This window comes from Helianthus annuus, chromosome 10 (genome assembly GCF_002127325.2).
Source record: "Helianthus annuus cultivar XRQ/B chromosome 10, HanXRQr2.0-SUNRISE, whole genome shotgun sequence".
NCBI classification, from domain to species: Eukaryota; Viridiplantae; Streptophyta; class Magnoliopsida; order Asterales; family Asteraceae; genus Helianthus; species Helianthus annuus.
The window spans coordinates 167,528,953-167,542,953 of record NC_035442.2 but is presented as its reverse complement, the minus strand read 5'-3'; the positions used below and the strand labels follow the sequence as shown (position 1 = coordinate 167,542,953).

The 14,001-nt window shown below is 41.7% G+C and overlaps 1 protein-coding gene across 1 annotated transcript; it reads right to left on the bottom strand.

Moving 5' to 3' along the window:
• Positions 1 to 11,263: 11,263 nt before the first annotated feature.
• On the bottom strand, positions 11,264 to 12,121 carry LOC110886496 (auxin-binding protein ABP19a). Its single transcript, XM_022134309.2, has one exon. The coding sequence runs from the start codon at positions 12,074 to 12,076 to the stop codon at positions 11,450 to 11,452; it is 627 nt and encodes a 208-aa protein (XP_021990001.1). The 5' UTR covers positions 12,077 to 12,121; the 3' UTR covers positions 11,264 to 11,449.
• Positions 12,122 to 14,001: the final 1,880 nt, after the last annotated feature.

Sequence of the window (14,001 nt, the reverse complement as noted above, 5' to 3'; positions counted from 1 at the left end):
GAAATTTTATGGCATGAACTTCCGCTGCGACTTTTGTTAATTACGTGTTAGGGTCTTACAATGCATGAATACCATTCACAAGGAACGTACCATTAACCACGTTGTTGTCAGCCTGGGCTTGATGAGCATTGATGTTAAAGGTTCTGGCACGGGCTGCTGGCTGTTGCTTCTGAGGCTGCTGTTGTTGCTGCTGCTGCTGGGGTTCTTGTTTCACAACCCGGTTTGGGCACATGTTTGCAAAGTGGTTAGGGTCACCACATGCAAAGCAGACTTGAGCATTGACCGCGGGTGTTTGAGCTGCTGGTTGGCCTTGAGGGGCTGGAAGTAGAGCTTGATGAGCGGCGGCTTGAACTGGGGCTTGACGGGACCATAGCGGCAGTTTGCAGTGAAATGCCCGTAAAGATTGCAGTGAGCGCAGAAACGACAGGCGATTCCCACCGGGTGATGGTATGAGCATGTCGGGCATAGCGGGCGGGGACCTGTGTGTCACACCCCAACCAATAGCGGAATCATCGGGGCATGGCACTGAGCGAAACAGATTGTTCAGAAGTTTCCATAACAACTATTTATATAATCCAGTTAAAGATACGTCCCATACCGTATCCCGAATAAACAAATACATTATTACAGATAATCATCCAAACAAGTAATCCTGTTCTGACAACTCAGATTTAATTTAATACAAAACGTAAATATTGTTCAAATACTCCTAAAGACCCAGCCTGACAAGATCTACAGACAACTATGCTCTAGTTGCTTTTTCCTGAAAGACAACTATTTGTTGGGGGCCTTTAGAGCTTTATTCTAGCCTCGCTTTCCTAGCAAGCAAACATCTTAAACACCTGTCACATACGTTAAAATACAGTCAATACATAAATGTAAAGGTGAGCATACAAGTTTGATATAGCATATAGAGTTCGAATAGTTTACGCATAACCAGCACGTACACAGAGGAAAACGAAGCATGTTAGTTATCGACATGGATCTATCGATACCAATGACTGCGGGTTGACCGTCCGAGACGGTTCGCAATACATGATTACCACCGTAATCCATGCAAGTAATTGTCCTTAACAACCCCCGTGTGAACGGGTGCTGAGTCCAAACTATAGTACTACGTCGTTAAGGCAGGTAGACAACATTCCACGTGTAAACACAATCAACAAGCATTCATTCAATCATGTAATACATGCGAATCTGTTAGCGTTCAAATAATTGAGTAGTGTGTTCGATAGTGATTTAGATAAGTAACGTATGTAACACCCAAAAGTGCTAAAAGCAAAAAGGGATCGAGTATACTCATAGTGATTGGTTGATGGTAGGGCTGTAAACGAGTCGAGTCGAGCCGAGCTAGACCCAGCTCGAGCTCGGCTCGAACTCAATTCGAGTTGGCTCGGCTCGAGCTCGATTTTCAAATCGAGCTGAGATTTGAGGCTTGAGCTCGGTTCGATTATAATTCGAGCTAGCTCGGCTCGGCTCGATCTGGCTCGAACTAACAAAGAACCGCAAAATTTATTACTTAAAAAGCCATTAAAAATGAATTTCTTCATAGCCTAAGGGCCATAATTTCCATTTAATTTAACCATATGGCTAAATATGCAACTATAAATAGTTAATTCACTTTCTCCATTGTGTTTACCTTCTTTTATAGGGGAGATACTCCCTTAATTTTTGTTTTCTAAGCGATGTGGGACAAAAAAATGAAGGATGTAAACCTTATCGAGCCAGCTCACGAGCAGACGAGCCGAGCCAGGCCAAGCTCGAGCTCGGCTCGTTTACAAACCGAGCCGAGCCAAGCTGGCTCGTTTACAACCGAGCCAATTTCGAGCCGAGCTTTCTTCGAGATTTTTTCGAGCGAGTTTCGAGCGAGCTGCGAGCCTCGAGTTTTTTTAACACCCCTAGTTGATGGATTGAAGGGAGCGCTTGAGAGTAGGGTTAGCCTGAACAGTTCGATAGCATAATGATGAATACACATAGAATGAAAACAAGTGTAAACGGGTCGAACAGCCTAGTCGATCGAACGGCAGGTTCGATCGGGTGGGTTGTTCGTTCGGCTGGACAATCCGTTCGGACAGCCTACCCGATCGGCCGGTAGGCTCGATCGGTTGGACTGTTCGAGTGGATTGTTTCTTCCTTTGATGTGTTTGTGTGTGAGGATTTGAACTTTTGAAGTTTTCGTTGTAGCATTTGAGAACACTGAAGTGTTCTTACCTTTCAGGTCGGTCGATCGAACGGTCTGTTCGATCGGTCGGCTTATCCGATCGGTTAGGTACTTCAGTAGTAGCCCTCGTTAGGTTGTCACTCGATCGAGCAGCATATCCGATCGAACAGTTTGTTCGTCCTGATAGCATGTTCGATCGGGTGGCACCCCAATGCGTCGAACGAGTTGGAAATCGATTAAGTGTTGAAGCATAGTATCTCATGATCCGAAGAGTAATGTTTACCAATCGATTAGATCGTTCGATCGATCATTACTTCGTTAAATACCATACCTCATGAATTTGTCAAGGTGTGGGGCCACATGCTAGCCGATCGGCTGGCCTGGTCGATCGGCTGGCCTGGTCGATCGGCTGACATGTCCGATCGGTTGGGCTGTTCTTTCGAACAGCCTAACCGTTCGGTCAGCATCCTCACCTGGTTGGCCTGTTCGTCTAACACTTGGCTGTTCCGCTTAATTGGCGTTATGTTGAGGTAGTCTGACAACGAGTTGAACTATGACACTGTCGTTCTTACTTGTTTCTCCTGCTCGGACAGGAATCACCCAAGTCCGGCCGGTGAACGGTTCGGATCGTCAGTTTAGCGTTTAACTCGTAGTCGGTGACCTCATAAATAGAACCTGAATCTTGAACCACCCAACCATTGGAGTGATCGGTGAGTTGGCTCAAGCTCCGTTTCTACCGGTTTGAAGGCATTGAGTGTAAAAAAGTTGAAAGAAAGTTGGAAATCCTTCTCTCAATCCTTTACACCATGTAAATGTTTAGATCTTTGGTAGATCTTGACTTGTTTATGTGGAAATCGGTTAGATCCGAGCTATTCACGGTGGATTGAGGCCAAACCATGATGTTCTTGAAGAACACTATGATGACATCATCCTAGAATGCTTAGATCTTGATGATTTCACGGTTAGAAGTCAAGATTTGAAAGATAGAAAGGTGTAGAATTGTGCATTGATCAAGAAAGTACAAGATTTAGGCTGAAAACTTACCGAAATCGGAAGAAATCTGAGGAAAAGAGGAGGAGCACGAGCTGGTCGGTCAGAGCTTTCCAAAAGTGGAAAGGATGACAATGACAGCCCTATTTATAGGCTCCAAAAGAGGAGAGGGCTGGCCGATCGGCCAGGTATCCCGATCGGACAGCCTGCTCGATCGGACAGTCCGTCCGATCGGTTAGGCTGTTCGATCGGCCGATAGCCTGATCGGTCAACAGCCTGGATCGAGTGTTCGGTGCGACGATTTTCGATATTTCGATTTCGATTGAAGACGAGACGAGCACGATAGAGTTCCCTATTCAAATTACTTTCAGTCCCAACTACTATATCTAACATACAAACTCCTATGATTCACCCTATCCTTACGTTACCATTCGTCGTAGTTCGATTTCGATTGTATTCGATTTGAGTTTCGAGTTTCGATTCGAGTTTCGATTGATTCGATTGATCACCACACAAATCATAAAGTAAGCACGCACAGGTAACACATAAGGCACACACACGTATACAACAACCAAGGTTCGCATAATTCGAGATTCGAGTTCGGTGATAGTTAGATCAGTTTGATTATAGATTAGTTAACTTTATCGCATTGTTACTTCCTACTATACGCAGTCGTAAATCGGTTCGCGTCGATAAAACATTCGATTACTTCGATTCTTCTAATTACAACACTTACTCCACATAATATAAATAAAATTGAAAATAGACTATCTATAGTCAAAGAAAGTCAAAGTTGACTTGGACTTTGACTTTGACTTTGAATTTGACATTCGAAAACACGGGGTGTTACACTGTGTAAGCGCGCTTAGCCGGCGGCGCATTGATCACTGGAGCTTGTCGATGGTGAGACTGCTGCTGAGCCGGTACGGCCTGTAGAGGGGCAGCAGTTGTTGTCACAGCACAGTTCTTGTTGCTGGAGTTGTTGTTGTTGTGCTTCTTCTTTCTTCTCGATGACTTGGAGGGTTGAGCAGTGGTGGTGTCGACGGTTGACGTGGCGGTGGCTTGGTGCAGAGACTTGGTATGCTTTTCCCAGAAACCAGACTTTACCCGCTTGTCATTGATCTCAGCGGCAAGCAGGTAGGTCTCTTCAATCGATGATGGCTTGGCGGCATGAACGAAATTGGCAACACAATCGGGTAGAGCTCGAATGTACTTCTTGATGGCCATTTCTGACGTCTTGACCTGATCGGGACAGATGATGCTGAGCTGTTTAAAGCGTGCAGTTAAAGCAGCGTTGTCTCCATCCTTCTGCTTGATGTTCCAAAACTCGTCCTCCAGCTTTTGGCGTTCATGGGGATGGCAAAATTCGTCCATCATAATTGCCTTTAACTCCTCCCAAGTCAGCTCATAAGCTGCATCATTTCCGCGCTTGTTTCGTTCGGCTGTCCACCAGTCTAGAGCTTGGGACTGGAAGACGCCTGTAGCATTGAGGGTGCGGAGATTCGCAGGATAACCGCTTTGGCGCAGAGTGACTTCAACTGAATCGAACCATTGAAACATGGCGGTAGGGCCATCTTCTCCGGTGAATTCCTTGGGTCCGCATGCTTTAAACTGTTTGAAGCTGAAACCAGTCTTGCTGGCATCCTTAGGAGCGTCGATTCGCGACTCTTCAGATGACTTGCTGGCATTTTCAAAGACATCACTCACAGCTTTTGCCACGCTCTTGGCGATGATAGTAGCGAGACGTCTGTCTCTCTTCTCTTGGCGAGTGAGTGGGGTTCGGTGTCCAGATGACGACATGGTCTGCAACAGACATCGTCGTATGTCTCAGACACAACAATCGAATCTCACCTCACACGTCTACTACTTACTAAAGCTTAGAAACACGTCGAAACACGCATCACATAACACGTAGGCACACAACCACAGATTCACGTAATCACAGAAGCACATAGGCACATAGAGCACAGAGACACATAATCACAGAGGTACATAAGCATGTAGGCACTTAATCACGGATGCAGTCAGAATACAAAAACCTATTATTCACAGCTCGCGCATCGTTCGTATATAGCGACCGTGTATAGTATATCGAATAGTAGCACATATTTGTATAGCATGTCGAATACAGCATAGTATAGTGTATATCCTAGCATAGTATCGTCTAGAATTGCAGCGACTTGTTACCGTTTTGAGATAGCAGGACAATGCGAGTCGTGTGTGTCGATCGAAGTGATAGGAAAAATCGAACGAACATCAAAATTAAACACATAAACAAGCAAATACGCATAAGACACATAAAAATCGACGAATCACCAGAGTTGGCAGTGATCGAACACATAAAATCGAGAAATAGATTGTCTGCGGCTACTAGACATTGGCTACCCAAAGCGATTCGACTATTCGCAGTAGACTTGTCGTCACTTTTCGACTCTTGGGATCGCGTTCCTGCCTCGATTCTTGGGCATTCAGCGCGTATTACCTAGGTCATACTTGTGAGTTCCGGTCGTTGGAGTCCGTCGAGGCTTTGGTGGGATGAGTAAAAGTTGGAATAAGTTGCCAAGATTCGGGTTTCACCCCTGGCTTAGCAATTTCTTCCTTGTTTTAGTAAAATTTGAGGAGATTATTCATCAAAATATGGATTTCACTCCTGATTTGGTATAATTCTCCTCGTTCGTTATCGAAAATAATGAGGAAATCATTGATAAATTGATAAAATCGACATCGATCAAGTAATTCAGTCGGGAGTTTGCGGTTTTCACACCTAATCCTGACCAAACCGCTTGATTTTATTCGAAAATTCCGAGTGCAGTGATAGCGAAGAATATTGGAATATAGCACACCTAAGCTTGGTCTGTTGGTTCCTAACTATAGTCTAGGTCTCTAAGACAGTGACCCGGACTAGGTCATGTCTTGCCTAATTCCCTATAGTTATGGCTCTGATACCAATCTGTCACACCCCAACCCATGGAGAAATCATCGGGGCATGGCACTGAGCGAAACAGATTGTTCAGAAGTTTCCATAACAACTATTTATATAATCCAGTTCAAGATACGTCCCATACCGTATCCCGAATAAACAAATACATTACTACAGATAACATCCAAACAAGAAATTCTGTTTCGACAACTCAGATTTTAGTAAAATGAATATTGTTCAAAATGCTTCTAGAGACTCGATCTGCAAGATCTACAGACAACTATGCTCTAGACGCTTATTCCTAGCTCGCCTTCGTAGCAGGTAAGCATCCTAATTACCTGTCACATACGTTAAAATAAAGTCAATACATATAATGTAAAGGTGATCATACAAGTTTAATAATAGCATATAGAGTTCGAAATGGTTTACGCATAACCAGCACGTACACAGAGGAAAACGAAGCATGTTAATTATCGGCATGGACCTATCAATACCAATGACTACGGGTTGACTGTCCGAGACAGTTCACAATACATGATTACCACCGTAATCCATGCAAGTAATTGTCCTTAACAACCCCCGTGTGAACGGGTGCTGAGTCCAAACTATAGTACTATGTTGCTAAGGCAGGTAGACAGCATTCCACGTGTAAACATAACAACAAGCATTCATTTAGTCATGTAATACATGCGATCAGTTAGCGTTCAAATAGTTGAGTAGTGTGTTCGATTGTGATTTGATAAGTAACGTATGTAACACCCAAAAGTGCTAAAGCAAAAAGGGTTCGAGTATACTCACAGCGGTTGATTGATGGATTGAAGGGAGCGCTTGAGAGTAGGGTTAGCCTGAACAGTTTGATAGCATAACGATCAATACACGTAGAATGGAAACAGGTGTAAGTGGGTCGAACAGCCTGGTCGATCGAAAGGCAGATTCGATCGGGTGGGTTGTTCGTTCGGCTGGACAATTCGTTTGGACAGCCTGCTCGATCGGCCGGTAGGCTCGATCGGTTGGACCGTTCGAGTGGATTGTTTCTTCCTTTGAGTAGGATGTGTTTGTGTATGATGGTTTGTACTTTTGAAGTTTTTGTTGTAGCATTTGAGAACACTGAAGTGTACTTACCTTTCAGGTCGATCGATCGAACGGTCTGTTCGATCGGTCGGTCGGCTTAACCGATCGGTTAGGAACTTCAGTAAAAGTTCTCAGCAGTGTGTCACTCGATCGAGTAGCATATTCGATCGAACAACCTGTTCGTTCTGATAGCATGTTCGATCGGGTGGCACTCCAATGCGACGAACGAGTTGAAAATCGATTAAGTGTTGAAGCATAGTATCTCATGATCCGATGAGTAATGTTTACCAATCGAACAACATGTTCGATCGGGCATTACTTCGTTCAATACCATACTTCATGGAGTTGTGAAATGTGGGACCCTGTGCTAGCCGATCAGTTGGCCCGGTCGATCGACTGGCATGTCCGATCGGCTGGACTGTTCGTTCGAACAGCCTAGCCGTTCGGCCAGCATTCTGACCTGGTCGGCCTTTCGTCTAACACTTGGCTGTTTTGATTATTTGATGTTATATCGAGGTAGTTTGACAACGAGCTGAACCATGGAACTTCCATTCTTACTTGTTTCACCTGTTCGGACAGGAATCACCCAAATTCGGCTTGTGAACGGTTCGGAACGGTAGTTTAATGTTTAACCCGAAATCAATGAACCTCGTAAATAGAATCCGAATCTTGAACTACATCACTGTTAGATGATTAGTGAGTTGGTAGAAGCTCCGTTTCTACCGGTTTTAAGGCATTGAGTGTAAAAGAGTTGAAAGAAAGTTGGAATTCCTCCTTTCAATCCTTCACATCGCGTAAATGTTTAGATCTTAGGTAGATCTTAGCTTGTTTATGTGGAAATCGGTTAGATCCAAGCTATTCACGGTGGATTGAAGTCAGGACATGGTGTTCTTGAAGAACACCATGATGACATCACCCAAGAATGCTTAGATCTTGGTGATTTCACGGTTAGAAATCAAAAATCGAAAGATAGAAAGGTGTAGGAGCATGTTTTGATTAAGAAAGTACAAGTTTTGGGTTGGAAACTTACCGAAATCGGAAGAAATCTGAGGAAAGAAGAGGAGCACGAGCTGGTCGGTCAGAACTTTCCAAAAGTGGTAAAGAGTGACAATGACAGCCCTATTTATAGGCTCCAAAAGAGGAAAGGGCTGGCCGATCGGCCAGGCTTCCCCGATCGGACAGCCTGCTCGATCGAACAGCCTGTTCGATCGGCTGGGCTGTTCGATCGGCTGTTAGCCTGATCGATCAACAGCCTGGTTCGAGGGTTCGGGCGAAGATTTTCGATATCTCGGTTTCGATCGAAGGCGTTACGAGTATGATAGAGTTTCCTATTCAAATTACTTTCAGTCCCAACTATTATATCTAACATACAATCATCTATAATTCACCTTATCCTAACGTTACCATTCGTCGTTGTTCGATTTCGATTGTATTCGATTTTGAGTTTCGAGTTTTTGATTCGAGTTTCGATTGATCACCATAAAAGCACAAAACATATGGTAAACACGCACAGATAACACATAAGGCACACACACGTATAACAACACCCAAAGTTCGCGTAATTCGAGATTCGAGTTCGATGATAGTTAGATCGGTTTGATTACTGATTAGTTAACTTTATCGCATTGTTACTTCCTACCATTCACAGTCGTAAATCGGTTCGCGTTAAAACGTTCGATTACTTTGGTTCTTTCTGATTACAACACTTACTCCACATAACACAAATAAAATTTGAAAATAGACTATCTACAGTCAAAGAAAGTCAAAGTTGACTTGGACTTTGACTTTGACATTCGAAAACACGGGGTGTTACACCACAAGTTTTGAAGACCCAAGTAAACCTAATTATTTGTGTCTTCTTCATCGGTTACTGTATGGGCTCAAACAAGCTCCTTGGTCCTGGTTCCATCGTCTCTCCACTATGCTTCAGCAACTGGGTTTTCACAGATCCAAAATGGATCCATCCTTGTTTATTCTCAATGCAGGTGTCACATTGGTTTACATCCTCGTCTATGTGGATGACACTATCATTACCGGTAACAACAACTCTGCCATCGACATTATTATTAAACAGTAGAACTCATCTCTTGCCATTATGGATCTTGGCACACTTCACTATTTTTTGGGAATTGAAGTTATACATCACCAAAAGAATGTTTTGTTGTCTCAAAGAAAATACATACTAGACATTCTTCAGCGTTCTAGTCTCTTGGGGGGATTTGCAGTCTACTTGGGTTCTAACCTTATTTCTTGGACCGCTCGCAAACAAATAAGTGTCTCCAGGTCATCAATCGAATCAGAATACAAAGCTCTTCCAGACACTATGGCAGAACTACTTTTGCTGAAAGCACTTCTACATGAACTCAGGTTGGCATTGGGTCGGGTTTGGGACGGGTTTAGGTAATCCCAATCCCAAACCCGATTAGATATGCTTGTCCCAAACCCGTCCCCAAACCCGTCGGGTTTCTAGCGGGTAAATACCCATCAGGTATCGGGTATACCCGTGAGTTTCGGGTAACCCATTAATTTTAAAGAGTTTACCCGTTGGATTTACCCGACCCAAAACCCATCGGGTAACTACTAATCAGTTACATTTAGTATTATCACTAAAGAAATATATCAAATAACTATAATGTATACGGGATAAAATACCTATGTGTATAGAGAAAAAGATGTATTATATATTTACATATTTAAAAATATAAAAGAAATTATATCGAGTATACAATCGGGTAAACGGGTTTACTTTATTGGGTAATTGGGTCGGGTAAACGGGTATATCTCCAAATCCCAAACCCATCCCAAACCCGCGAAAAAAATAAAAACTAGTCCCAAACCCGATTAACCGACCCAAACCCGTCCCAGATGTGTCGAGTTTCGGGTTTACCCATCGGGTTCGATTGCCATCCCTAGTCATGAACTCAGTGTTACTACCAAATCTTCACCCACACTTTGGTGTGACAATCTTGGGGCTACTTATCTTTCAGTTAACTCCGTTTTTCAGGCTCGTACAAAGCATGTTGAAGTAGACTATCATTTTGTCAGAGAACAAGTAGCTCAAGGTCAACTAAATGTCAAGTTCATCTCCACCAACGATCAGATTGCTGATGTGTTCACTAAGCCCTTGTCTTCTCAAAGATTTATCTTTCTACGGTCCAAGTTGCAGGTCGCACCCCGCCCTCAACTTGCGAGGGAATGTTAGGCATAATATTAGAACTTGTTTTTATATATTACATTCTAGAGGGATTACTTATGTAACTACTAACTCTATTTACAGAGTCCTTTGTAATCAGTGTAAAATTAATCAAATCAATTTCAATATTACTTTTTCTCATAAAATAATGTTAAAATTGAGAGTGAAAATATATTTGAGTAGGGAGATGTGGTTGGATTGGTTGTGTGTTTTGGAAAATTTAGCTTAAAAGATGTGAATATATAGGTTTTTAAATGATTTTATTTTTTTTTTAAATCAAACTAGCCGTTCAACGACTAGTTATACAACATCCAATACAAAGCGGCCACGTCACCCTTGCTATTGCCCTTAACGCTAGTCGAAAACTTCAAGCCTTCTCCCCACGCCGCGTACCACACCATTTTTGGGGCGGTGTGCCTGACATGGACTGGCTTCCATACCCACGCCGTATATTGTTAGAAAAATTAAGTTAAAAGGTGGTTTTAGTATTTGACTTTCCCCAAGAAGGCCGGAAAAAGATGGTTTGGAAAAACCGGTTGTTTGAAGGTAATGGGTTACATCAAATGGTAACATATTGTCATATTGTAACGTCATTATGTTTTACAATTTCACACATGATACACAATATGTGTAAATTCTATTACATTTTTGTGCAATTTGCCACTTAGAAGTTAGAAATAATACATATTTTAACTTATATGTTTCTAGTAAATGAAGTTAATATATATATATAAAATATATTAGATAAATATGAGAGAAGGAAAGTGGGGTAATGTATAGATTGTTTTGCAAATGGGTACTTTTAAAGGCCAAATTACCGGTTTAAACCATAAACTTAGTGCTACTTTTTTTATAGATATTTTGTCAAAATTTTTAAAGAAACCATAAATTAAACATATACACTTGTTTGATAAACAATCTACTTCAGTAATTAAAATGATAGCAATACATCAAATTAACTTGTGAACACTAAAAGTCCTCAAGTTCAAACAAACATAGAATGTCATTAATCATGAATAATGTTAATGACGACATGATAAACAATACAAAAAAAAAAAAAAAAACTGATAACCAACACAAAGAATGATGAGCAAATGAAATGCAATCAACAAGTTTAGCCAGTTCCACCAAGAACAGCCTTGAGCGCCTTCACAGTAGCATCATCAAGGAAAGTAGTTGCCTCCACCAATTTCGATGGCAAATCGTTAGCAAACAACGCGAAATCAAGAATCTGTAGGCCAGGTGTCGCGCTACTGAAGCTAGCAAATGCGACCGATGTAAAACCACCAGCATTCACTTGAAAATGCAACAACCCTTGTGGGAACAACATAATGTCACCCTTCTTCAAGGTCTTGACATAAACCTTATTAGCCGAGGAGACAAAACCGGCGGTAATAAACCCTTGTGTCACAAGCAAGAGCTCAGAGGCACCCGGATGAGTGTGCATTGGGACCACACCACCAGCGGCTAAGTCCAGCCGAGCAATGGAGATACCGAGCCCATTCACACCAGGAAATTGCTCAGCGAAGGCTGGAGTGACGGCCGCTTTGATGATGTTGGAAGTGTTTCCAGAAGCCCCTAGGGTTGACACAAAGTCAGCAGTAGTGACTTTGGCAGCAGGCTTGCAGGTGTAGCCCGCTGGGGTGTCTGGACCTTTTAGGTCCGCGACACAGAAGTCTTGGACGGCAGCATAGGCGGAGAAGGTGAAGAGAGAGCTAACAATCAAGAGAATGTGAATCATTTTCAAGATGTTTGGAGTAATGGTTGATGGGTATTGTGGGATTTTGAGGTGGTGTTAGGGTAGATTTATGTAAGGAGGATATGGTAAGTGTGGTTTGGCGTAACTTGAAAAAGTGATCCATGCAAAACAACTACAACCGTCCGATTAGATTATCTAAAAGCCAAAAAGCAAGCTGGCCTGGTAGCGACCCCCATGTTCCAATAGAGACAATAGAACAAATCATGCCTTTTTTGTTGATAGAAGCTAGTAGAAAAAAAGCGATATTAATTGGCGCGCTCTCTGGCCAATCACCACTTTAGTGGGCTGATAGAGGCTTTGTGTCTCTTGGGGAGTGACCAGGGTTCAATTCTTGGGATGGGGTAAAATTTGGTGTAATTTAAGAGTAGTATTATGTAACCTTTGCCGTTCAAAAAAAAATTTGGCGCGCTCTGATTTTCCAGTTTTGGTAACTTAAGTTCTTTTTTACATGTACTAAACGAGGAGTTATCCTGATTCACCACATATATTAGAAGAGTGATCGACGTTAGTAAAAAAAGAGCTTAGGCATATTTCTATTAAAATTTCATGAATGTGACTAGTCTTAAACCTTAAACTCGAGAAACCTCTACCGCCAGGGGCGGATCTACATTGGTCGGAACGGGTTCACACGAACCTACTGCGTTTCGAAATTTTAATAGATATTATATATAATAAACTGGAGTGAACCCATAAGTATTATTAAAGGTGAACCCATACTCAAATAACAAATTTGGTTCAGTGGAATAAACCTCCTGTTTCCCCTAAAGAATCCTAGGTTCGAGTCACGTTTTTATCTTTTTTATAATTTTTATTTGTTTCTTTTTTATTTCAAATCTGTTTAAACTTCAAACACACATTTAGGGTAATTCAAGTACAAACTTGCTTAGCCATACCAGTAATAAATAAAGCTTAGCCATACCAGTAGTAAATAAAGCTGCAATAAGTTCTAATTTGTGTGAAATTTTGATTTTATTTCCTTGTCAGCTGCAATAAGAAAGAAATTGTTCTATTATAATTTTAGTTAAATTATAAGTATGGGGATAAGAAGCCTACTGTGAATGCTCATAGATGTAAATTAGCAGCACCGCTAGGGATATTAGGAAGGTTGGGTAGATGGTGGGCTATTTAGGGGAATCCCTTATCATAAAGGATAAAGGTGCGAATGATGTAGGTTTTGGTAGTGTTTTTGGTTAATTTAATGTATGTGCTAAGTTGAATGAATACAAACTATCCCAACTTGTTTCTGCAAAACAAAGATACAAACTTAAAGGAAGCGAGTAAAAACAAAACATAACAACCATAGGGATTTGCTTATTATGTTTTGAACTTTACCTGACCCGAACCGTTGAGCTGAGCCGAAATTTTTTATGTCCGGTCTATGAAATGGAAGCATCTAAAAATAGTGAACCCACTGAAAAAAATTTCTGGATCCGCCATTGTCTACCGCGAGGCGCGAGGCTTATCTAACCATCTTAATCATTATGTGCCTACAAATATATAAACAAATTGTGGTATGTAATATTTGATATAAATATATACTAGCAAAGGCAATCATTTCTAGTTTTTTAAGTTATAGTTTTTACAATGTAGTTGACTAGTTGTCTAAATTAGCAAGACTTATAGTTCAAATGAGGAATTTGATGGTTTTGGTAAGTTGCTTATTAACTTGGGAGAAGTATATCAAAATGTTTGAAAATGGTGTTTTGCCATAACTAGATGCATGAGTGAACAGTGTTTGAGAAGATAATGAATGAATGGATGGATACAGTTTTCCTCTATGTCTATGACCACAAGGCCCACAACTCTCTAGCTACACACCCACTCCCTTCTAGCCATTATGGGGTACACACTTATCTAAACTTTATATATTTTCTTTGGTATTGTTGGGTTAATTAAATCATAAATGT